Source organism: Macrotis lagotis, chromosome 3, assembly GCF_037893015.1.
Source record: "Macrotis lagotis isolate mMagLag1 chromosome 3, bilby.v1.9.chrom.fasta, whole genome shotgun sequence".
Classification (NCBI taxonomy): domain Eukaryota; kingdom Metazoa; phylum Chordata; class Mammalia; order Peramelemorphia; family Peramelidae; genus Macrotis; species Macrotis lagotis.
Genome location: NC_133660.1, coordinates 114,020,252 through 114,046,335, shown reverse-complemented (window position 1 = coordinate 114,046,335; position 26,084 = coordinate 114,020,252). Strand labels below are relative to the sequence as shown.

The 26,084-nt window shown below is 37.2% G+C and overlaps 1 protein-coding gene across 3 annotated transcripts in view; it reads left to right on the top strand.

Annotated features, from left to right (window-relative positions):
- TMEM131L (transmembrane 131 like) overlaps positions 1-26,084 on the top strand; it is a 160,527-nt gene that overhangs the window by 130,349 nt on the left and 4,094 nt on the right. For 2 of the 3 annotated variants that reach the window (XM_074229105.1, XM_074229104.1), the window contains exons 26-33: positions 9,456-9,610; positions 11,799-11,917; positions 14,549-14,706; positions 16,227-16,412; positions 18,879-18,957; positions 21,516-21,601; positions 23,093-23,213; positions 24,381-24,469. In XM_074229105.1, coding sequence (XP_074085206.1) covers positions 9,456-9,610; positions 11,799-11,917; positions 14,549-14,706; positions 16,227-16,412; positions 18,879-18,957; positions 21,516-21,601; positions 23,093-23,213; positions 24,381-24,469 — 993 coding nt within the window. The remainder of the gene's footprint in view (positions 1-9,455; positions 9,611-11,798; positions 11,918-14,548; positions 14,707-16,226; positions 16,413-18,878; positions 18,958-21,515; positions 21,602-23,092; positions 23,214-24,380; positions 24,470-26,084) is intronic. The other variant, XM_074229106.1, reaches the window with a different exon arrangement.

The following is a 26,084-nucleotide window of genomic DNA, read 5'->3' as shown; positions in this document are numbered from 1 at the left end:
GGAAAAAGGTCCCCCTGTAGCATTAGCAACTCATTTATAATATGGAGAGTTGCCTAAGAACTAAGCTGTAGTGTCTTGCTCATGGTCAGCAGGTCTTCTGTCAGAGGCAGAACTTGAACACAAGACTTCTTAACTTCAGCCTGGCTTTCTGACTTCTATCCTCCACTGCCTTGTCTTAGTAATTATGACTTCAAATTTAACAGTGAGATTGATTGGCTATGGCATTGTGTGTCTTTATAATAAGGTCTTTGTTCAAGGTAACACATTGCTTTGAAGGCTTGGTTTATATGTGAGAGCCTAGAGTTTGGCTAGTGGAGTCAGAAAATTGGCATCGCCCCACCAAGACCCTGTGTTGGATGGTGTGTCCATCACCTGATGCCAGCATCAGATGCAGGCTTAGCATGTGATTCAGCAGAGCAGCTGTGATGTAATTAGAGGTGAAAATCTAATAAGCTCTAATAAGCTGGTTTGGGTCCGAATCTTTATTGTTTTGTTTCCACAGCAGATTATTTGTATATTTCTTGTATATTATTTGTATATTTCTTGTTAAAAGTTTTGACTCTTCTTGACTCTTGAGAAAGTCCATTCTTCTCTCCTTTCCTCTCCCTCTTCTCTCATCAGAAGCATGATAAAGAATGTTGGATTGACTTTTTAAAAAGTAGAGAAATTGATGAAAGGGCCTTGGCTCTGCCATCTTCACGATGTCAAAATCACAAATATCAATTTATGGTCTTTTTTTTTTCTTATATTGCCTATCTGGTTGGTTCATTCTTTCAGCACCAATTAAAAACCCTCCAATGCACACAGTGCTGTACTAGAGAAATGCAATAGAAATAAGAAAAAAATCGTTCATGGATTTTACAATCTATTTAGGGAAAATCAGTTAAACGTAATAAAAGACAGAGAGAAGGCAAAGGAAAGGGGTCAGAGGAGGGTGGAGAGAGATGTTTATTTGCATGAGCACAAGAACCAGTGAGTGAGTATTAGTTCTTTTTGATGAAAGTTACCACAGTTCTTCCTTCATGTATTCCAAAGCTCTCCCAGTTAGAAAGATCTCCAGAGATCAAGTTCAGGATTTGCCTGACCAGGAATGCCTTCTTTTCTTTACACCATTCCTAACATGTCATCCAACCTCTGCTTAGAAAATCTACATGGGAAACCCATTACCTGATGAAGCTACCCATTTTAGACAACGTTAGTAGTCTTTCTGGATCAGAGGGTCGCAATCTTGTAAGCACTGGAACCTGGTCCAGTGGTGATACAGTTGTAACAGGTTTTCTAATGATGATTTCCTTTCTACCCACTTCCAGCCTTTCCCTCTCTTCCATTTTCCCTCCCTCTCTTCCCTGGTTCACTTTCTTTTTACTCTGTATCACTTATGAATGTTCCAATGTTTCTCTGAATTTTTCCTATTCCTCGTCTGTTATATTTGTATACCAAAATTTGTTTAATCATTTCCTCAGTCAGTGGATACTCACTACTTAAATACTTTTAATCTTTTTCAGCTTAACTATTGTTCCATTTTTTTCATTTGAACTGACCTTTTCAACATACCTCAATATACCATGAAATCCTGTCTGTGGCTAGGTATCTCCTTTGGGGAAAAACAACAACATGATGCTGATTACCTCCAGGGAATGACATTATTGTCTTCCATGATTGTTTAGACCCTTCTTTCCAAGCCTTTTTTTCCCTCAAACATCTGGAGGCTGGTTTTTTCACCTAGCATAACTTTTTTTATTAAGTGAGAAGGGAATTGTTCAGAATATGTAGTGATGTCTCTGGTTCCATTATTTATTATCTGTCGGTTGTTGCTGAAAAACCCAAAACATTTTCTGAAGTTGTTCATAGTCCAAGTCCTAACATCTCTTCTCCATCTGAGATTGCTTCAGGCTCTCCAACCACAAGCTACTAAATCATATATCAAAATTCACTCCAGTCCCGAAAGCTGTTGACAGATTCTTCGATGTTCCAATTTTTCTTCTCACACTTGTGCCTAGTTGTCATTCTCCAGCCTCCCAAATAGCCAGTAGACAGCTAAAATTACAGACCCACTCATCCCTTCCTAGGAATAGTGTGTTGATAGATGGGAACAAAGATTGTGAATATCATGTAAGTCTTTTGTATACATAATAGTCTTCCTTAATGTGTTAATGTCATCAACATCATTATTAGTTAAAATGGTTTTGAAGTAAAGTAAGCCTTTAAATTAGAATGGTGTTCATGTATGCTTTTGTGTTTATCCCTTAGGTGGTCTGAACACCTGCTAAAAAGAAACAAATCAGACTTCTGTTTAAATTAAAAATAGTGAAAGATAATGCTTTTCTACCTCACATCCTAACTTTACAACACTACCTGAGCTTGGGTATCTTTGAAAATGTGTGAAATGTCGCTGTGTGGCCTTGGGCAAGCCACTTAACCCCATTTGCCTTGCAAAAAAACCTAAAAATGTGTGAAATGCAAACTATTTCTGGAACTTTAACCATATTTTCATTTATGTATATGTTCCAGTGACATTAATGAAGACTGAATGTGTCTCTTAAAACAGAAATGTGATTATCTTTGACAAATAAGAATTTAATTATTTGTGCTTCCCATATAGGTCACATTTTGATTTGGAGGGGTACAGCACATTAATTTTTGTCAAATAAGTTAAAGCTTGTACAAGTTGTTTTGATCTTCTGGTTTAAAAATCCAAATATATCTAAGATACTTGCTCCTGGAAAGGCAACCTTCAAGCAGCTTACATTCCAAGTTAAAGATAGTTAAGCCATTTCTCTTGAAGTCTAAACAACCCTGTCCAATAATTCTGAACTGTACACAGTGGTGGTTGTTGTTGGTTTTTTAATTTTAAATAAGAATGATTTAAAATTCAGCAACACGAATCAACTAAAAAAAGAAAAAATAAACCTTTCATTTCAATTTCTGTTCCATACTGATTTTTGGCACCAGAGGGCATTGCTGATTTTCCAAGGTTCTGTGGTTCACTTCTCTTTATTTTTTTGGAAGTGGCCTAGTCTTGAATATTAAATTTGGATTCCTTTACTTCTAAGAAACTTTGAGGACTAATACTTTTGAAGTTATATTCTTGGCATGAGGAATCCTTCAAGCAGTGATTCTTCCCATCTATTATATTGTAGGAAAAGGAATGATATCTTTTTTGAGGGAAATATCCTTCTGTACTTTTACTTCTGTCACCTCTGTATGCTATGAAATCTTTCTCATTTCTATTTTTGTATTACTTGTATTGTATGTCTTGCATTCTGCTTTTCCCAATTGACTGGCCTGCCTGCCTTCCTTCCTTCCTTCCTTCCTTCCTTCCTTCCTTCCTTCCTTGGCAGATGAAAAACTCACAAGTACTTTCAAGAATATGGATATGTCTTATTATTGCATTCTTTAGGGTCAGTTTATTTTCATGAAAGATACCTTTTTTAAATTCTGCAAAATCATTTCACGAGGGGAACAGTCACAAGCATAATTCTTAGCACATTTTTTGGTTCTAATACTTGTGCTGATGATGGTAATAGGTATTAGAGATAAATATATTTATAGTCTAGTTGGCATAGGTAATAAAGAATTTGAATTTGGAGTCAGCAAAACCCTAGTTCCTATCCCATTTCAGACCCTTAGAAGCTATGTGACTAGGCAAATTTGCTTAATCTTAGCTTAGGTTTCCTCATCTGGGAAATGAGGATCATAATAGCACCTTCCTTCCAGGGAAGCTTTGCCAAGTTTAAAGACCTCTTATAATTCACCTTCACCATCATCAGTGTATGAGCTTCTCACCATGCTGAATGTTGTGATTCTAATTGTACAGCGGTTCACACATAGAGTATTGAGGAATAAGGAAAGAGGAAGTGTGACAAGTGTCCTATAGATTCTAGCTCATTTGATGCTCACCTCAGCTCTGGGAGGTCTTATTCATTAGGATTACCATTTTACAAATTAGGGAAGTGACACATATGGAGGTTAAGCCCAAGGTTATGGCCTAGTAAAAAGCCAGATTTGAACTCCAGCCTTCCAAATTTCAGGCCAGTCCTCTGTTCCCTGTGTCACTCGTAAGTAGTGGACCTTTGGATTGAACCCTAGAGTTTACAAGAAGAGAAATGATATATATTAAAGCTGAGAAGGTAGGTTGGCATTCAGATGCCAGACTGAGGAGCCCCTTTTCAATTATAGCATTTCTGTACAAGAAGAGAAATGATATATATTAAAGCTGAGAAGGTAGGTTGGCATTCAGATGCCAGACTGAGGAGCCCCTTTTCAATTATAGCATTTCTGGAGTAAAGGAGCAGTATGGAGGACCATGCTTTTAGAATATTCCCTTGACTTCTGTAGAAGTTGGGTTTGAAAGGGAAGAATGAATTTTAGTAGTAGTCAGCTGGGAGGTCTCTCCTAGTTTCCTTGCCTTGTGCAGGAGGTAGAAGACTGTTCACATTCCTACCAGTGAAGGATTCACTCATTTTCATTCTCTTTTATCTTGAGTAGAAGTCTTGGTTCCTGCTTCTTTCCTGATTGAGATTGTTTTTGCTAGATATTGTGAAAAATAGATTTTACATGCAATAGTTGTCCTAACAATAACCTCAATCCAGGAGACCCAACCCTGTTTCTGGTTGATATATACATATTGTATATATGTTTACATCTCCACATGTGTGTAAATGTGTGTATATATGTGTCTATATTAACATAGCTGTATATAGATACATGTGTATAAAATATATTTAGTATTTCATATACAGTTGGTATTTTTGTGTATATATTTGATATTTTATATGTATAAATATAGCTATGTAAGTATATATCTATATATTTATGAGACCTTTGGGTGACTCAGTGGACTGAATTGTGGACTTTGAGTCAGGAAGAACTAAGTTCAGATTCAGTATTTGGACATTAACTAGTTGTGTGTAGTTGTATGACTCTGGGAAAGTCACTTGAGCACTGTTTGTCTAAGACTTTTGGAGACCAAAATGGTCACTCACTCTAGTATCTTGCCAAGAGAGTGCCATATGGGGTTTTGAAAATGTGGATAAGATTGAACATCATTTTATATATAATATTTAATAAAGCATACTGTATTATATGTATATATTACACACATATGATTAATTTAGAGGACTTTCAAAGATAAGTTTTACAAATGAAATCTTTCCCTTTAGGACTGACTTTGAGATTCTGACCTCGATGTAAGATGTAACCTCACAGTCCTATACAAATGATTGGATTTTTTTTTTATGCTGGACAAGACTGAGCATCATTTACAAGGAGAGACTGTGATAGAGAACTAAATTCAAACCTCAGTTTACTCTGGATGTTTACTCATCTGTAAAATGAGGACCAGATTGGACTCAGTTTTCTCATCAGGGTCACTTCAGGCTCTAGACACTATGGTCCTTGATCTGACTTGTTAAAGCCAAGGGAATTGTTTTAAGAGACATTGCCTCTAACTGCTTCTTGTTAAATTCAGAAAGTTGTATCCTAATTGCCTATTGGTAATCCTGGCACTATGCTGAATTACAGACACCTGAGAAATTAGAGAGTCATAGGCACCAGTGATGATGGATTTAGAAGTTTAAAAGTTCTTTAGAATCTCCCCCATTCTTCTTGTTCCCTGCCTTCCTGACCAACAATAACAAAAGCTACATTCCAGTTTTCATTATTTTTTGAGCTGCTTTGTAAATGAATTGTGGTCAAAATAGTAATCCAGTAAAATTACTGTGCCTGATATTTTGGCTTTTTGGTATGGACTTGAATGTGTATTCTCTATACTTGTTATGTCCAGCTCTTTGTGACTGCATTTGGAGTTTCTTTTTAATTAATTAATTTTTTTTTCAACTACATGCAGTGGGTGGTTTTCAACAGTCAACACTGTTCTTCTGGTTCTGCTTACTAATCTCAGCATCAGTTCTCACAAGTCTTTCCAGGCTATTCTGAAGTGTTCTGTCCCTCATTCCTAAGAGAACAGTAGTGTTCTATCATATTCACATTCCACAATTAATTTGTTCAGCAGTTCCCCACTTGATGAGCATTCCCTCAATTTCCAGTTCTTTGCCACTATGAAAAGAACTGCTTTAAATATTTTTGGTACATGGGGGTTTTCCCCTTTTTTTGTGTAATCTCTTTGGGATTGCAGACTTAATAATATTATTGCTGGACCAAAACCTATGCAGTTTTAAAGCCTTTGGGCATAATAATTATTTGGAGTTTTCTTGACAAAGATAATGAAGTAGTTTGCCATTTCCTTCCCCATCTGAGGAAACTAAAGCAAACAGGGTTTAGTAACTTGACCCAGAGTCACCTAGTTAATAAATGTGTGAGACTGGATTTGAACTGAGGGTATAAGGAGTCTTTCCAACTCCAGATCTGGTAGCCTTTCATGCTACTGCAGGTCAATAACTTATCTTGTAAGCAATGAAGGATTAAGTTAATGTCATAGGCTCACAGAGCCTAAGAAGTTTCAAAGGCAAGATTTCATATTTACCAAATTCTCATGATTACAGAGATGACCCTCTGTTAAGTATTACCTATTTTTATTATTTCACTTAATTTTATTTTAAAATGTAATGTTTATTTTACTTTTAAATTGAGTTAAAACATTTATTTTCTCTCCCATCTCTAAGAATAGTGACAGGGAAGGTTTTATAATAAATATATTAAATGACTTTTACACAGAGAAGATAAAATTAATAGTATCTTTGAGAGAATGCTTACCTTTCGAAACAAAAATGTTTAGTATCTTTGAACTGGACTTAAGCATGAGAACCCGAGTAAAGTTTATTATTATAGTTTATGCCATTTGCTTGTTTGGTAGTTCATAGAATAACAGAATTTTCCATTACTTTTTGGAAATTTTTCTTAATCAGGATTTTAGTTGATTTGAAGTATTTCTACTTTTAAAAAATTAGGGTATTATGTAATATAACAAATAATATATTAACATTTATATAATAGGGTATTATATAATATTATATATATTCTTACTTGAATTAACTTAGTTTAAAAAAAAATAGAGCTAGAAGGGTACTTCCACCTTAGTCTGACCCTGGATTCCAGAGGTTCTTAGATTTTAGGAGGTCTATGAATTTGAATAGCCCAAAATAACAATTTTATCTTTATTTAAATATAATTGTTTTTCTTTTTAATCTTACATATTTTATCTTATACAATTAAAAACATTATTCTGAGAATGATCCATTAATTACACAAGACTATCAGCAGGGTTCTTGTCACTAAAAAAGGTTAGGAAAACCCTCTCTATCAATTAGAAAACTGGGTTCCAGTTCAATAAGTGATCTGTTTAAGGTTAAAAAAAATCTGGTTAATTGAAGTGCTACTAAACTAGTTTAACAAACAAGGTAACAAGACTTAGTAAGGGACTCTGGATTCTGATTGGAGACTTAGCTCAATACCCCATCTCTCTCTCTCTCTCTCTCTCTCTCTCTCTCTCTCTCTCTAGATTACTTGAAGTTTTTAATTGTGAAGGTGCTTTTTAGGTGGTTTTTCTCTATCAAAAAAAATAAACTTCTTTTCATGGTGCTGAGTCTTGGTTATGTCTGTAAGCATCAGATGGGAAAGATTATAAATAGTATAAGACATTTATTTTTTCATGTAAGTTATATAAGGAGCATTTTTCTTTTAGTAATATATCTTTCAGATTCTGAAAAATAAAACCTTTTGATAATCAGTGAATTTGAAACTATATCCAGGTTGTATTTCTTATGTATCTCACAACATATTCAACTATATTCCTCATCCAACTGTAGAAGGGCACAAAGATAATAAATAAGTTTTTCTTCACATAGTGATTCAGGCTTTATTTACACACCATTCTTGATAAGGCTGTGAGGTAGAAGAAATATTTTCTTCATTTTAAAATCAATATTATCACTCAGTGATCCAGCGAGGGACCCAGGATTAGAACCCTGGACTCCTGGCGCTATTTGCTAAGAGTAGATGCAATTCTCCATCATGATCTATTACGAATCAACTCATTTCCTTGTCCATCCCACCCCTCTCCCCCCTTCTTAGGGATTACTTATAAAACCCTTTGGTTTCCCATAATTTTCTTAAATCTTTGAAAAAAAAATACTAACTTAATGTTTAGGAAAACAAGCAAAAAGACCTGTAAAAATAAGGGGGGAAAACTGACCAAAATCTCAACCTTTAACAATGTTAAACCAAATAAATGATCTGAAGAGTATATATAGTTATTTTCCATCATGTGGTTTTTGTGTCCTCTTTCTTTTCTTCTTATATTGTGGTAGTTAGTGTATATAGTTTTGGTCCTGGTGATTTCATTAAGCATCACTTCATCCCAGTATAATTAGTTATCCTTTTTTATGACCTTAGGGTATTCTGTTAATTCTCTAATTGGTGGACAATGTGGGTGGATTTTAATTTTTTCCTGTTTTTGAAATGAGTGTTTAAATATTTTTTTGAAGTAATAGACTTTTTTGCACTTTAAGGATATTTTTGGTAGAAGGTCCTAGCCAATGTAATGACTGGGATCAATTTGTAACTACTCCTGTATAATGTCTTTCTTGATTTTTTTTTCACTGTTTTAGCTTTCAACCCAGTCAGTAATTTATTAGAGTGCCTGTTTCCCCTTAGCCAACATTGGATTTCATTAGATTTTAATTTTTTTGGTTAACCTAGTGTAAGTAATATGCTATCTTGTAGTGTTTTGATTTGCTGTGCTCTGATTATTAGGGAATTTGAGTATATTCTTATGTATTGACTAGCACATAGATTTATTTTTTTTCTTTGTAAATTGTCTGTGTCCTTTGTAAATTGTCTATGCCCTTCGACTATAGTTCTACCAGGGAAGTGTTTGTTGTTTTGTATATGTGCTTCAATTTGTTTTATAAGTTCTGAAGATCAGACTGTTAACTTATGCATTGGCTCTTTGCTTTTGATTTTTAAGTTTTTTTTTGGTGCAAAATCCTTTTAACATGACAGAGAAACTCATTTATTTTTATCTTCACTGAATTCTTCAGTTTAAAAAATGTTCTATGTATTTGAGATAAATATTCCTTTTTAAATTTTTTTTTGCTGGTCTAATTAGTCTTTTATCACGTGTGAAATGGATGCAGCTCTTTTTTGTTGTCACATAGCTCTCCAAGTTTTTACTGAATAGATATCCAATATTTAAAATGTGGATTTATCAAATACCCATCTTTTATATATACCAGGTTCTACATATGGGTTTATTTCATCGATCAGTTTCTCTATTCTTTTCCCAGCATCAGATGGGTTTTTAAAAATAATTTATTGCTTTCAAATTTAGACTTTTTTGCTCTTTCATGCCATTAGACTGAGAGTTGGCCCAACCATCATCTGATTGTCTAAAAACAGGAAGATTTAGGTTGTGTAATGTGACCAGGAGGAAATTAGCTCTTGGAAAGTAAATTGAACTGATTACTCAAATGTTGAATCATTTTTATTTATTTAAGGGAATAACCAGCAAATGGCTAATAAGAATGAAGTAGAAAGTTGTGAAACTTTGAAAAAACAGGTTGATGCAAAACCTTCCTCAGAAAAGAAGATTCACAAAACACCTAAAGAAGAAACATGTTGTAGGAAACAGGATGTCCCTTCTTTAGTTGAGGTTTGTATTAATCTTTTCTCTTCTATTTCAGACATTTTCAATTTTTTAAAAAGTTATGGATTGCTACAGACTCAGTCCCCATAGTTTTAAGGTGAAATGTATATATTTGTGTATTAACTTTCAGGACTGGTGGAAAGCTTCTCAAAAGTTGCTTTCCTACTTACCTTATTTGGGCTACTTAAATTCACAATAAAAATGTTGTATTTCCTTCATTCTGTAAATATGCACCATATTTTCTTTGGGAAACAATTTGACCTAATGCATCTTGTTGTCTAGTTGGAGAAGCTTCATAAGCACATATCTATACAGATAGCTACCAAGTCTTGAGCCTATGTGTAATTGGCAGAAAGATGGGAGTATGGAGAGAAGTTGGAAAACCAGAAGTGAATGCTGATTTTTGGGGGGGGTAAATGGACTTGAGTAGTCTTTCACAACCCCTTTCCCCTTATAACACACACACACACCCTCTCACACATTTGCAACCTTCTCCAATACTCTTTAGAGTCACTATTTTGAATTAAGAGATGGTGATTTCAGAAAGGACCAGTTAAAATGGTGAATTATAATATATATTAGTTCAGATTAGATATTACCTAGTTTTAAGTCTTTTTATTTTTTAATTTTTGCAAGGCAGTAGGGTGAAATGACTTGCCCAAGGCCACACAGCTAGGTAATCATTAAATGATTGAGGTCTGATTTGAGCTCAGGTCCTCCTGACTCTAGGGCCAGTGCTCTATCTACTGCAAAACCAAGCTGCCCCAATTCTTCCTCTTTTTCATGTGAACTATTGTTCTTTACATCTTCCCCACCCTCTACTTATGTCACTGATCTTTTGAGCTCTTAAGTTCTAAATACAAAATTTTATATTGATGGCTATTCTTGATTTAGAAGAGTCCTCTAGAGATCATTTAATTGAACCCCCTCATTTTATAGATGATGGAAGTGAAAACTAAGCCATTTATATGTTTTGTCTAAGGTCACATAGCAAAGTAAGCATCAGAGATGAGATTTGAACTCAGGACCTTGGAGACATAGAACTGCTCCTTTTTTTCTCCTGTCCTACACTGCCTCCTATTCTGTTTCACCAGATTTAAACCTAAGCCCTGCAAAGGACTTTTGGAATTTCATTTATGCCAGCTCCTCTTTTGGTCATCCCTCCCAACTTTTACGCCATGGAAAAGATGCCTTCTTTTACATCTTATTCGATGCTAATGATGAGACAGTGTCCTGATGGTCAGGGTATCAGTTGCATGGCGACTCTAACCTTTTCCTTAAGTGAGCTGCAGGGGGCAGCATCTGACCATGCCAATGGCCTTGGTCTTCCTTTTCCTTTGCCGATTACCTGTTTTTAGTTTGAAAAGAATGATTGTCTCCAGGCAAAAGTTACAGGATGAACAAAAGAGGGGGGGGGAAGAACATAAGAGCTTAGGAGATAAGCCCCTGCCTGTCTGAAGTGACCCATAGATGCAAGGCTGATGGGAGAGTAGGGGACAGTAGGAGTATAAATATTCCAATCTCTATTTTCAGAAGCACAGAAGAAAATGACAGCTGAAAGGGTTAACTAGTACACAAGTTATTCAATTGATTTCCAATTAAAAAAAATCATATCTTCAAAAACCTCAAGAAGATCCTTGTCCTGTTTACCTTAAAAAACCAAACTGATTTGGAATGTAGTAGTTCCTATCATCTAACAAAAGAGGCTTGATTTTTTTTTTTACTTAGGCTCCCCCCTCCAAAAAAAAATTAAAATAATAAATCCCCCCTGGGTTCTCTTGAAGTGATTGCTGGTGGTGCTTCGGTAGTAATTCATGTGAATTGCAGGAACCGAGCCAACAGGTGAGGGCAGGAGGATTTATTGTGGTAGAATTTAACAGCACCTTGACCATAAATCTGGCAGATGTTTCTCATTTTTAGCCCATTAAGAATTTTTATAGACCAGGTTTTCTTTTCTCTCAAGGGATTGAGGAGGTGGGGAAAGAGGGGGGAATGTAAACCCGCCAGAGATGGAGAAAGTTATGCCCAAGTTTCCAGTAGTTTAAAAAAGTCCTGAATTCTGAGGAAAAGTAGATAAAAGTGGTGTGTTCTGGAGGCAGGTGATTGTGATGTCAAATTTAGTCACTGAAGAGTGAGTTTGAGTTCATTGATCTTAGACTGTACCTTATCACAGGCTGTTGTCTTTACTTTGCAGCAAGAAGATAGGAAGAAGAGACCACAAGAAAAGAAGGAGGGAAATCTGCCAAATCTAAATTGGAATAAAACTAGAACTTCTAGAAAAAACAAGAAAAAAAATGTTAATACATCTTCAAGGTGAGTTGTGTGTAGCCTTCCCCATTTAAAAAAAAAAACACCCAAATCCCAAACCAAACCCTAAACTAATCACATCCTCATTTTGTTTCTGATCTTCCTTTTTTTTTTTTTTTTTAACTCTTCTCCCTCCCCTCAAAAGTTTTATAGGTTACCGGAAAAATACAAACTTTTCAGTTTTGAGATGAATGAAATGCATCCTCAGGACTGTCAGTGTCCTTGATTACAGCTGCTTATTTTTTATAGAGCTTCTTCAAGGTTTACAGAAAAAAATACTCAAGGTTGAAATTTTACTTTTTACCAAATTCAGTGGTTTTTTAAAACTACATTAATACATACACATACACACATATCTGTGTATATAACATATTTATGTGTCAAATCTTTTTAAAAAAAATTCCACATTCATATTTAGCAACACAAAAATATTAATTTTCACCAATTGTTGGTTCCCTTGGAAAAAAATGAATACAAAAGGAAGACATTTGAGCTTAAACATCTATCCTGTTTTGTGCAAAATCTTTACCTATACATAGACAATTGGCCTAATATAGAATTTAAATAATTATTCTCATCCCCAGTGCATTTTGAATAGTCATTGACTAGTTTGTCTGCCATAAGAAAAAGGAAAACCTTGGTTGCATTTTCTTGTTCTGGTATTTCATAGTGGTGGGAGAGGTAGAGGCCTTGACTGAAGGCCCTCGTCCTGACTGTGTAACCCTGACCAAGTCATTTTGTGCTCCAGATAGTTCTCTTAAGACTAATAAGTCACAGAGACTCCTTCTCCCCTCCTAAAACCTCTCTCCCCACCACTCAGTATTTCTTAAGAGTCAACCTTAAGGTACCTTTAAGAAACTTATTTTCCAGCATAAGTATAGAGGAAGAAGTAAAGATTTTAAAGAGGAATTAAAATGTAGTTTTACCAATTAAATATTATGACTACATGATTAACTTTAAAAGCAAAAGTCTGGCATGCCCCAGACGTGGGAGATGAAGTAGCTCCATTTTGGTTTATGGTTATGCATTATGTGAACTTTGAGGCCAGGTATCCCAGTGAGAAGGTCAGGAGAATGTGGGCCCTGCTGGGGTCCTCCTGGGTCTCTTAAGGGACCCTGGTTTCTCAAAGGCTACTTCCCTGGAACTCATAGGCTTCAGGTTTTGGTCCAATTCATGTGTCCCAAAGACCAACTTTAGTTAAGTTGGAACAAGTCTGAAAGATTTTTGGCCACAGCAATTCATTCAAAATGTCAGTATCAGTTAAAGTCTTGAGGGATTGCCGTCTTTTTCTGAGATTGGAGGCATTGTCCTTAGCCTAGAGGCTTGAAACATTGAAATGTATCTGACTAATTGGTCTTGTTTTTCTTTTTTGGGTAAATAGAAAATTTTAAAAAGGTGAAAAAAAGTTAAATGAAACTTATTTCATATTTTGTTTTTTTTGCACCTTCATTTAATAATATTTTATGCTTATAAAATTCTTTTAGAGTTTGCAAAGCATTTCTGTACCCTAATCTTCACTAGAACAATGTACAGTGAGCAAGACCCTGGAATTCCTTTTTCCAAGTAGTGACTCATCTCAAATTCACCAGATTGATTAGAATTCCCAATCCCTCCAGAGGCTCTGGTCTTCAACCAGTAAAAGTGATCTACCACTGAAACAACTGCCAGCAACAGTAACAACAGTAATAATAGTAGATAACATTTACATAGTGCTTAGCATGTACTAAGCAATTTATAATTATTCTCTCATTTGAACCTCATAACAACTGTGGGAAGTAGTTGCTAATATCATCCCCATTTTACAGTTGAGGAAATTGAGGTACACAGAGGATAAGTGACATGCCCAGGGTCATATAGTTAGTGAGTGTATTAGATGGGATTTGAACTTAGGTCTTCCTGACACTCTATCCACTGTATCACCTAGATTCCATCCATTAAGAATCTCTCTTTTGACATGGTATAAGGAGAATGAGCATTAGATTGGGTTTGTAAGCCTGAATCTGCTAACTAGGCCATGAGCCTAGTTTTGAGATCTTGATCAAGTAAATCACTTTACATCTCATTTCCTCTTTAAAATGAGAAGAATTAACTCTTAAGTTTCTCCTTACTCTAAAATTCTATTTAAAAAGTTATTTCCTTTCTCAGACCATCAGAATAAATCTCTTTCCAGTTTTTCTGCATCTCATTGTCCCACATCCTGTTACTGGTATCCCAAATTCATAGATCTCAAGTTAAGAACTATCCATTTTCAAATTTTGACTTGTTTACATTTATATATCCATACTTTACGCAAACATGCATGAATATATCTGTGTGTATATATATATATATATATATGCATGTGTGTAGGTATGTGATATGTAAAGATTACATGTGTACATGTGCCACCAATATCTATTTTGATGTTAATATATTTTATATGCCTATGTATAATATATACATTAGATTGTCATATTCATAGCCATTTATATTTTATGTGTAAAGAAAATAGATCTTGTATATGGTGATAATTATAGTGTATGGATCATAGACTCCTTATTGTATATTATGTATGCAATGCATTTTAATTTGTTTTATGTCATAGTTATGCATGTGTGGTGAGGACATTAATTAATGAGATGTTTGTGGCTGCCATAGGGCTCCTGAACCAAATGAATCAAAACATGTATGCACTGAATTTGAAAGACCTGAGTTGAGAGGGAGCACTCCTCTGAGGAGCTGGTGTACGCAGAGTGGTACCGTGGATATTTGTAAAACAGAACCCAAAACACCTTCTGCACCCCCAGGTGAAACAGGTATGTTGTCATACTAAGTTAGGAGAGGGGCATCTGTGAAGACTATCCTTTCCTCTTTTCGCAAAGTATCAAAAGTCACAGAAAGCTTAAACCTCACAAATGTAATGGGATCGTTTTGAGGTAGAGGCATCTATCTCAAGGCATTGCTCACCCAACCTTTCCCCGAACCTGTCCCAGTGTTTCTTCCTTTGTTTACCCAGTGGGAATGGAACAATGAGATACTTGATCCAGTCATCCACCTACTGGGTCGGTGGGGTGAGGACAAGAGGTGAGGAGAGGATCTGTTACCCTCAGCAAATGTCTGCCCAACAACCCGAGGCAGAACCAGGGCTGGCTTTGGCAGCTTTACTTTCCACTAGTCCTCTTTCTCCAAGTCAATCCCTATCAGAAATCCAAGCCAGTAGAGTGTTGACGTTAACAGATGGAGAGAAGGTGCCATTTTGTAATGTTTGGATAGGACCTCAAATAAGCAAAGAAGCTGGATGATACCCATTGGAAAAACAGAAAACCTCAGCTGTATGTAATAGAGATTCAAATCTTCCCTTTCTGTTTTCCTTTGTGTGGGAAAATGTTTGTGTGTATTGATGTTTGACAAGTCCATAATAATAAATAAGAATTTTTTTTTTTTTAAAGAAAGGGGAAACAATGACAGAAGTTGTAAGAGATGTGGTTCTGCCTTTTATGCCTGGGGCACTGGGAATGACTTCCTAACCACCCAGCATTGCTAACCAACCCTTTCTTTTTCCCTGTCTTCTGATGCATCTTATTGGTGCTGACCTTGCTGAGTTTTTTTTAAAAGAAAGTATTTCCAGAACTCTTCTGTTTGTAAAGGTTATAATATTCCTCTTTTTTTTTAAACTGGCGTGACTTTAACTTTTTGGCAAGGCTAAGAATATTTAATTTTGTGAATGTGGCAAAAAATCAAGGGAAAGATTAGTTTCTGCTTTAGACATAGTGGATAGCTGCCTATGTCATTTTTAAGTAAATCTGAAAGACTTCCTTCTCTCAAAAATCTTCCCCCACTAGTCCATAAAATTCTCTTTTAAAGAATTATTCTTTTATTTCTCATTGAAGCCTTCTTATAGAAGTGTTCCATATTCTACCTTTATATGGTATGATAATATAAATATTTTAAATCTTTAGTAGCTTAGTATGAATGTCTTTCCTCAGATGGCTTCTAACTTGGAGAGACTCTCTTCACTTGGGTGATAGATTTAGATTAGATCTCTCTGGGACCCTTCCAGCTTAGTATGTGCATCGAAGAAGGGTTGTTAGGGAAGAAGTACTTTAGGCAGCTGAGAAGGAGAGAAGGAGGTCTTGGAGGTGGACTTAGAAAAGGTAAAAGATGGTAGGGCGTTTTCAGTGCTCAAGAGTTTCGCGAGGCATGGGCAGGGAGTCTCCTGTGGAGAACAGAAGAGTCTATTCATGAAGTACAGCCAGGTTTTCATTGCACTAGAGTCAATAATGTGGAGCCGCTGAGGGAAAACATTTGAAATTGTTTTCTGTCTTGTTTCCTCCAGAGGGTCATTACCAGCGGCCTAAGAAGAAATGTGGAGACAAGTTTTGTTCAGATTCCAGCTCAGACTGCGGCAGTTCTTCGGGGAGTGTGCGGGCCAGCCGGGGCAGCTGGGGCAGTTGGAGCAGCACCAGCAGCTCAGATGGAGACAAAAAACCTGTACTGCCTAACCGGCACTTCCTGCCCTCCCGTGAGTAGTGGGCAGCCCCCAGCGTCCAGCTCTGGCAGCCCTTCCTCTGCAGGCAGGGAGCAAAGGGGGGACCTGCTTCTTGTTGCCTGTAGAAGGGGAGGGGACGCAGATCAGGGAGCAGGAGGCGTCTTCTGGGGAGTAGCTGAGTCCCTCTTTAGCCTTGGAAAGTGAATGGACAATTTGCCAAACAGACACAAAGCTAAGGATTTGTCTTGATGCTCTGTTCAGACTGGGACTTGGTTTCTTTTCCATCCTTTTAATGAATGATTTAAGATAGAATTCCTATTTGTCCTTTTTTTAAATTTTAAGGTTTTTGGTGTTTTTTTTTTGTTTTTTGCAAGGCAGTGGGGTTAAGTGACTTGCCCAAGGCCACACAGCTAGGAAATTATTACGTGTCTGAGATCAGATTTGAACTCAGGTGCTCCTTACCCCAGGGCTGGTGCTCCTGCTCCATCCACTGCACCACCTAGCTACCCCTTTATTTGTCCTTTTTAAACTCATAGCAAAAAAAAAAAGGAAAAGAAAAGAAAAAAATTCTCTTTAGTCAAAAAATTTATGCAGGTTCTTTTCTTCCATAGTGTTTACTGGTACAAACAATTCAACTCTCAGAAAACTTAAGTGATGCAGGGAATAGAACCCTGACTCTAGAGTCAGGAAGACTGAATTCAAATCCATTCTCAGACATCTACCAGTTGCATGACCCTTGGCAGGTCACTTAACCTCTATCTGCCTCAATTTCCTCATATGTAAGATGAATTTAGTAGCACCACCTAACTCTGTAAATGGAGGATAATAATTTATACTACCTCCCAGGGTTGTTGTGAAGATCAAATAACAAAATTTATTTACAAATAAAAATTTGGAAAAGTACTTTGAATATAGTAGGCACTCTATCAATACTTGTTCCCTTCCTCTCATTATCTTGGGTGTTTTCTCCTCAATGGGCTAAGTGAATGTGGAAATGTTAGTTTTCTCTCCAGTGTTACATCCTTAAGAGAAATCATGATTTTTAATTTTTTTAGGGTTTTTTTTTTTTGCAAGGCAAATGGGGTTAAGTGGCTTGCTCAAGGCCACACAGCTAAGTAATTATTAAGTGTCTGAGACTGGATTTGAACCCAGGTACTCCTGACTCCAGGGCTGGTGCTCTTTCCACTGCACCACCTAGCTGCCCTGCAATTTTTAATTTTTTTAAAAACAAGGCAGAACTTATTTTTCACGGATCCATGACTGATTTCTTTAATGGCCCCATGCCTAAAACTAGAGTTCAATCATCTGGATAAAATTCATACTCTGCTCATTCACTACCTGTGTCACCTGAACAGAATTTTTAGCCTGTTTTTGCCTGTTCTGAAATTGACTCACGTGAGAATAGATTTCTTCTCAGTTCTCTTCCACACCATCCATCGTTCTATAATCTTTGCAGCTATATAGACATTTACAAGACTGCTCTTTTGAATAATTCAACAAGCTGGTGTAACTTTGATGGCATAAGTCTCTGGAATCTAGGCAGTTAAACTGCAATGGGAAAGAATGCATTAACCAGCATTGATTGGGAGAGGGATTCCCCCCCACCCCGAAATCCCGAGGTCAGCCCCCATATCTTTTGCTGCTTTAATTTTCTGTGACTGCCCTACATACACTTGAAAATCTTTTTTTTTTTAGATTTTTTTTTAAGTGGCTTGTCCAAGGCCACACAGCTAGGTAATTATTAAGTGTCTGAGGCCAGATTTGAACTCAGGTATTCCTGACGCCAGGGCCCATGCTTTATCCACTGCACCACCTAGCCACCCCTACTGCACCACCTAGCCGCCCCTTGAAAAATCTTAAAAATCCTATTCTAAAGATGTATGATTCCTTGGTCTGCATGTTCTTCTCTCAGTGTATACCTGAGACCACCCCTTAGATGATAGTCACGGTCCATAGCAAAATATCTTCTGTTTGGAAGAGACTGCCAAAATCTTCAGTCCATCACTGTAGCCTTCAGTGCCCCAGTATTCTTTCCATAATGTCACAGACCATCAGAGCAGTATTTTAGTGGAGGGTTTTAAAAACAAAAAAACCAAAAACCAATCCTTAAATAAATATGTATCCCTTTGTTGTCCCCACATCAAATAAAGCTGGTTTCTATTTTGTCTCTGTCACATAAATTTCTTACTATAAAATTAGAATGCTCAAATCAGCAGTAATAGTAATATCTTACATGTGAATAACATTCTGATACATACAGAGCACTTTTCTTATAGTGTGAGAATGAGACTCAGGTAGTATAAATAGTATTATCTCAATTTTTCAGAGGAGAAATCTGAGTCTCAGAGAGGGCATACCTTGACTGGACAACTCCATGTTAGAGACAGATTTTCAGGTCCAGTAACCTAACTGCCTTTGCACAAGAATATAGCAACTGAGAAAGTGGCAATAGACATAATTTTGGTTTAATCATTGAATATCCTGTTTCTTTGTTCTCAGGTGAGAATGTTTCACAAACTGATTTTCCATCTGAAACCCCCATTACTTTGAATCTGTCGCACAACATCTGCAACCCCAGGTAAGTTAATTTTTTATATTATATATTGTACTATTGTCTGTACTATTATATTTTTCAGTTTTCAGAAACTCGCTTCTTCAACATTATTTTTTGATGTGGAAAATGGGACTTTTTTTTGGTTTTAAGGATTGTGCATGAGTCATCCACATTAATAATTACTCTTCATGATGTGGCCCTATCTTTTAGCATCATTATATGTTATTCTTTTTCCTGGACTCTGTGATCAATCCAAATGGAACTTTTCTCTGTTTCTCACACTACATACCCACTCCCATCATTTTGATTTTGCTCTGGCCATTTTCCATGCCTGGTATTGCATTTTCTTCATCTTTACCTCATAGAATTCTTGTCTTTAAGTCATATTTGAAACATCACTTTATAAATCAGTCTTTTGAATTCTCTTTCAAGTTCCTTCCTTCCCCTGCTACCCTGTATTCAGCCAATTTGGGGGCAGTCAGCATTTGAGTAGAGATACATACTCATTCTCATTGTGTCTGACTCACTCACTCTCTCTCTCTCTCTCTCTCTATTTATCCAGGGCCGAACAATTAATCAGTGTCTGAGGCTGGATTTGAACTTGGGTTTTTCTGAGGTGGTCTAATCACTGCCACTTAACTGTCCCCTGTAGGAACCTTAAAAGGGCCTCTTGCTTGTTTTTTTTTGTTTTTTGTTTTGTTTTGTTTTTTGCAAGACAGTGGGGTTAAGTGGCTTACCCAAGGCCACACAGCTAGGTAATTATTAAGTGTCAGGTACTCCTGACTCCAGGGCCAGTGCTTTATCCACTGTGCCACCTAGCCACCCCTTGTTTGTTGTTTTTTAATTTTTTCCAATTGCCTCTGATTCATTCTAACCCCATTTGGGGGTTTATTGGCAAAGATACTGGCTTGGCCTGCTATTTCCTTCTCCAGTTCATTTGAGGAAATGAGGAAACTGAGGCAAACATGATTAATTAATTGGCTTCCCCAAAGTCACCCAGCTAGCTGAAATATCTGAGGTCAGATTTGAACTCGTGAAGACTCCAGACTCCAGGTCTACCAGCCTATCCACTGAGCCACCTGGTCAGCAAAGCCCCATATGTGATGTTTTCCTCATGGACTGAATTTTGTCTTCATAAGACAAAAGAAACCAGTCCCTCTAGTGTCAGCAGGAGATGTATGCAGTGTCCTAGGGAGAAGAGCAGAGGGCACTTTGTCGCTGATGAGCTTATTAAATAGGAAATTTGACTAGTTACCCAGCCTATAGCTGAAGCATATTAGCGGATTCAAAACTAACAAGTTCCCCACAGTTAATTCATTTTTCTTACTGTCATACTCTTTAACCAAGGTACTCTATTGTTGGCACATGAGAACCTGCAGAGGGCCCTCCCCAGCCCCCTCTAAGGAGGGGCTTTCCCACTATAGCCCTGTTCTAGAGACTACTCTTGGAAAGCTTTTCAGCTCTAAATGATAGAATCATACATAAGCTGAAAGCTTTGTATTCCAGAATTAAAATCATTCTAGCATTTCCAACACTGGGTCCTTTCAAAATAACTGTTTTTGATTGCTTTTTATGTCATTCTTTGATCTCCATCCCCATTCCCAATTGGAACCCCCCCCCCCCCATTGTAACAAAGAACAGTTATATAGAAATATCAGATAGAGTGGCTACATCTGATAGACATTAAACATTTATTAAACCCCTACCATATACTAAATGCATTGTCCTAAGTTTTTCAAGGAAAATAAAAGATATAAAAAGTCCCTGCCCCCAAGGAGCTTACAAACCAGTGGAAGAGACAACTCCTTGTACAGGATAAGTAAGAAATAATTAAAAGAGGGAGAAGTTGCTAGAATTGAGAAGAATTGTAGAAGGCAAGGTTCTGGTTGGGATTTAAGGAAATCAAAGAAGCCATCAGGTGACAATGAGGAAGGATAGCATTCCAGGCAAGGAGAATAGCCAGAGAAAATACCTGGAGCATCTTGACATGGAACAACCAGGAGGCCAATTGTCCCTGGATCACAGTAAGGTGTAATAAGACTGGAAAGGGAGGAGGGACTAGGTTATAAAGGACTTTCAGAGCCCAGCAGATTTTGTGTCTGACCCTGGAGGCAATGGGAACCACTGAAGTTGATTAATGCATATAATATATTTCTAGTCCCCATCTTCTCAGGGACCATTGATTTTTTTTTGTTGTTGTTGTTGTTCATCCAGAGGTGAGAGGCCCTGGAGTATTTTGGCAGTTATTTGCATAGGGATTCATTTTCAGACCCTTACTAGTCTTGTAGGCCTCAGCATATCCATTGAGTTCTTTTGATTCTACCATCTTCCTCTTCTGTATGGAGGGGATTGTTGTGAGCATCAAATAAAGATCATTCAGATCAGGTGATTTGCAAACCTAAATAAATGCAAGCTGGTATTGTTCTTTTGGTTCTGCTTATCTCAGGATGTATCGGCTCATAAATATCTTCCCAGGTTTTTCCACATTCCTCCTCTTCATCATTTACTGATGCATAGTATTCTGTTATATTCATATCCTACAGGTTATTCAGCCATCCCCCTCTTTTTTCCTACTTTCTTAGCAGAGACATGAATACCATTCCTCAGTATGCAGAAACCCTTTGTCCCAACTTCCCAGACGTGACTTCAGATCCTGATAAAAACAAAGGTGAGATGCATGATCATCGCTCTATAGGTTTTTCAAGAGATGACGGCCCTGTTGTTGATCAAGGTAGGTAAGAGCGATGTGGGTGGTGGGTATAGACCAAGATGGAGGTAAGTGAGGTGGTACATGGTAAGGGCAGGCCCACGGTATTCTAACATAGGGTTCAGATTGAAGAGTACAGAAGAAACCCTGGGATAGTTGGATTGATAGAGCCAGGTAGGGCAACCTTGCACCCTTTACAGAGTTTCTGTATTTCGAAGTTCAATTTCTGCTTGCACACCTGCCCTTGCTGTCGGTCTTATGCTTCTGACTTGAGCAGTCTTGCTAAGCTCACTGGCTTTGTGTACAACTTAGCTTTTCATCACAGGTGACATCCACCAGTATGCACATTGCTCTTATATAGATGGTACTTGAATTCACCTTCCTTTGCTTGATCACATTGACCTCTCCAAATCTAAGAGGAAAAGGAAAAGGTGGTTGGAAAGGGGAAGAGCTGGAGATGGGCAGGGTCAAAGATAATGCTAGAGACTGTACTCTGCTTTAGCCTGCTTCCCCAATCTCCAGACCATTATTCCTTCCCATCTTCTCCGTGTCAGAGGTGGAGAGGGCAGCTAGAATTAATACCTAAGACTCATCTTCCTCAGAAGCATAGCAACAATTTTATCCAGCCTCAAGGTGACTATGCCAAAAATTAACCTATAAAGTGAGATAATTGTTCATGATCCTGCATTTGATGACCTGTCTAGGTAGGCAGGGGCTCTGGTCCTTGTTCATGGCTGATCTGTAGAGAATAGAGTCAAGATTAGGTTTGTAAGGAGCTTCTAATGATTTCTTCACTTTACATCCTTTCCATCTTTGATCTCCAGAAGTTCTTTTCTTTCTCCCCCTTTTCTTTTCCTTCTCTCTTTCCACTTTACTGGAGTCAAGTATGTAGGTTTTTTTTTCCCCAAGAGTCAGCCCCACTGAATGTACCATCTTGGGCATATCACCTAACTTCTTTGCTGTTTCCTCATCTGTGCTTACATTTTGATGCCTGTGCTCTCCTTCCCCTGACATCAGTAACTTTTCTATAACTTAATGAACAGTCTTTGAGTGTGGCTGGGGATGCAGCCAATTTGGTTAGTAACTTCTCCAGATTCAGACTGGTCCAAGCATAGCTTTCCTGCAATTTAGGGATCACTTCAAGTCTTTCTGGATGTGGGACCTAACAAAGCTCATCCTAAATGGACACTGTCATTTTAGAACCCAGAATCACCTCTGTATAAGGAGGAGGAGGCATTAGAGGAGACCCTAGTGGTAAGATATGCCTCCAGGATTTAGGAAGTGCAGAAGGATTTAGAGAAGGGATAGACCAGTGTAAATTGGGACAGTCAGAAAATCCTGAGTAGAGGAAGGTCAATTTGAGCTGAGCCTCCTCGAAGCATGAGACAGATGTGAATAAACAGAGAGGAAGACAATACTGGTGCCCTCCTAAGTCATTGTTTTCTTCTTCAGGTCTTTATCCCTCAGGTGATTTGTGGCCAGGTCAGCCAGTGTGTCTAACAAACAGCTTAAACTATAACCTTGAGAACAGTTTGCCTTGTATGGTCCAGGAACCACCTCCTGTTCAGAACAGGTAAAAAATTTTTTCCTTTACATAATTGTGTGATGTTCCATCTTTTTATGAGTTTTGATTATGAGTACTTACACACACACACCATCTTTACCTTATTTATTTGAATCCTTCACTGAAAAATTACTGTTTATTTGTGAATCAGATGAAATTTAGATAACTCTCTTTGGTGTGACTTTTTAATAATATTTGTGGATAATAAAGAGAAAAACTGAAGAGGGAAAAAAACAGTAAGGCAGAATGACTAGAACAATTTGAACTAAAATGGATGGTAACTGGCATCAGTTTCCAAAAGACTTAAAAGAAAAACAACAACAGCAGATGACTTAAGAATTGAATAATTCATAGTTAAGCAGGATTTGGGTACTGGAATGACTTCTTGATTATAATGATGTCAGTATGAACTGGATTGGTTTTCTCATAGGCTTGTGCATTTTGTTGACTTACTAGATCCATATGGATAACTTCTTGTTTCCAGCATTTGATGATTGCATGCAAGTGTTTTTGCTCATGGTTTGCAGCATTTATCAAAGTTTACTTACTAAGAAGTTTCTTTCCTTGATATGATTTCCCTTAAATGAATACTAGCATGATACTTTGAAGGAAATCTGGAAACTCAGATATTACTGGATTTGTTTATGAAGCCAAGGTTCTATATTGAGTTCCCATATGAAATGAGGTTGGCAACTGCAGAATGCACAAGTAACCTTAAGCAAAGGTTGTGTAGATGTATGTTACCCATCACAGGATTCACCTTGAGGGGAGGAATTAGTCTTAAAAATCTATTACCTCCAAGGCGAAAACATCTTAATGGGCTCAGTCAATGATGGTCATCTTTCTCATCTTGTGTGATATCATGAAATATTGCTGAGAAGCTCCTGGATTTGCCCAGTCCATTCAACTAACTAGGTTTTCAATCCTGTGATTTAAGGAACTAAATCTGATAAGGATGAGGATAAGAACTAGAGTAGAAAACAAAATGAAACCTATCTGTAAGGACTGTACATGGTATGTTATGGAGTGGAGTTGTTTAACAACTCAAGACTTTGGAAAGATCACCTTTTAACATTTGTTCGTGTTCAGTGTTCCCTTAAAAATGATTTCATCTTCCCTTACTTGATGTTTGGCTGGCATGTTTCTTAAACGTAGGTACCTTCTCTTTTGTCACAGTTTCATTGACTGGAATACGACCTGTGAAGGCCAGTTTTCCAATGTGTATTGTCCACTAGAAGTGAACGATTACAGCAGCTTTCCAGAAGGTAACAACTGTGGAACTAATATAAGGGAATTAACTGAAGATATATAGAGTCTAGAGTAGGGATTCTTAGGTTTTTTGTGTGTCATGGATCTCTTTGGTAGTTTAGTGAAGCCTGAACCCTTTCTTGGAATAATGTTTTTTTTTAAATATATAAAATAAAATTTATAGGATTACAAAGGAACCCATAAGTTAGTGAGAATAAGGATGTTATTTTTTTTCCTCATCCAAAATCATGGATCTCCTGAAATCTTATCTACAAACCTCTAAGGGGCCCAGGGACTTCATAGTAAGAAGAACTCTTGACATAGAAATATTTATATTCAGGTGACTGTCCCTCATAACAGAGTTAGTAAATATGAACAATGGTGTTCAGGTATTCAAAAATGTACCATTGGGATCAATCAAATCATACAATACTATCGTGAGTCATTGAAAATTAAGACAAAATTATTCCCCTACATCCACCTGCCCCCTGCCAAAAACCAAAAACCAACCAACCTTGATGCTTTATTGGGTTCCCAATTAATGAACCCCCTTCCTAAAGTTCTGATTTGCTCTGAGTTTCCTTCCTGAATCCTTGCTAAAATCAGGAATCCTCACTATGACTGGCCCTACAACCCCTATTTCCCCACCTCTGCCCAAGACCTTTGATCTATGTTTTTGTTATCACTATTCACTGAATAGGGTTGTCTTTTAACCTTAAGCAATGGTTGATCAAGAGACTTGCAGCAACTGTAACAGTATTATTTGATATACAAAAGCTCTTTTTATAAGTATGTGCTATAACTCAATTAGGAAGTCCTCCCCTTCTAACTGCCCTTGTTGGTGCCAACTTCTGACCTTCAGACCCACAACTATTTATCTGAGTTCATTTCTTCTCTTAACTTCCTCCTCTTTCTCTTTGTAAATGGGGGTATGTCAGATGCCAACTCTCTCAGCCCACTGTGTCAACACAATGCTCAATGAATTGCCAACTTACTAGAGATAGCTCCATGTCCCCTGAATTCTTTCTCAGACTTCCAGTGCCAAACCCCAACCCTTAGATTACCCCTGAATTCTCTGTATAGTCTACACACTCTTCTTTTCACCTTGAAATGCATAGATTGAGCATCTGCTATTTAGAACCATGAGGAAATAGAAACAAAGAATATTATATTTGTACCCAGAAAATGTGGGTTCAAATTGTATTTCTGTTTCTTATTAGTTATATAATCTTGGGGCAAATCATTTAATTTCTCTAAAGCTCAGTTTCTTCCTCTGTAAATTATGAGTGAAAATTTGTTGTTGTTCAATCTTGAGTCATGTCCAGCTCTTCATGACTTCAAAACCCATGACTGTCCTATGGATTTTTCTGGCAAAAATACTGGAGTGGTCTTCCATTTCTTAAGTGACCTCTGTCTAAAGGTCAATTTTGAACTTGTCCTCCTGACTCAAGACCCAGCATTCAATCTATTGTATCACCTCAATACCAGAACATTCCTACCATGAATATACAAATTAATCTTAATGTCCAAGGACTCCAAGGGTTGACATTAGTACATCAATATCTTTCTCCTCCTAGTTGGCAAATAATGTTATTCCAAAGCCCAAGAGGGATGCCATTTCATGGTACTCTG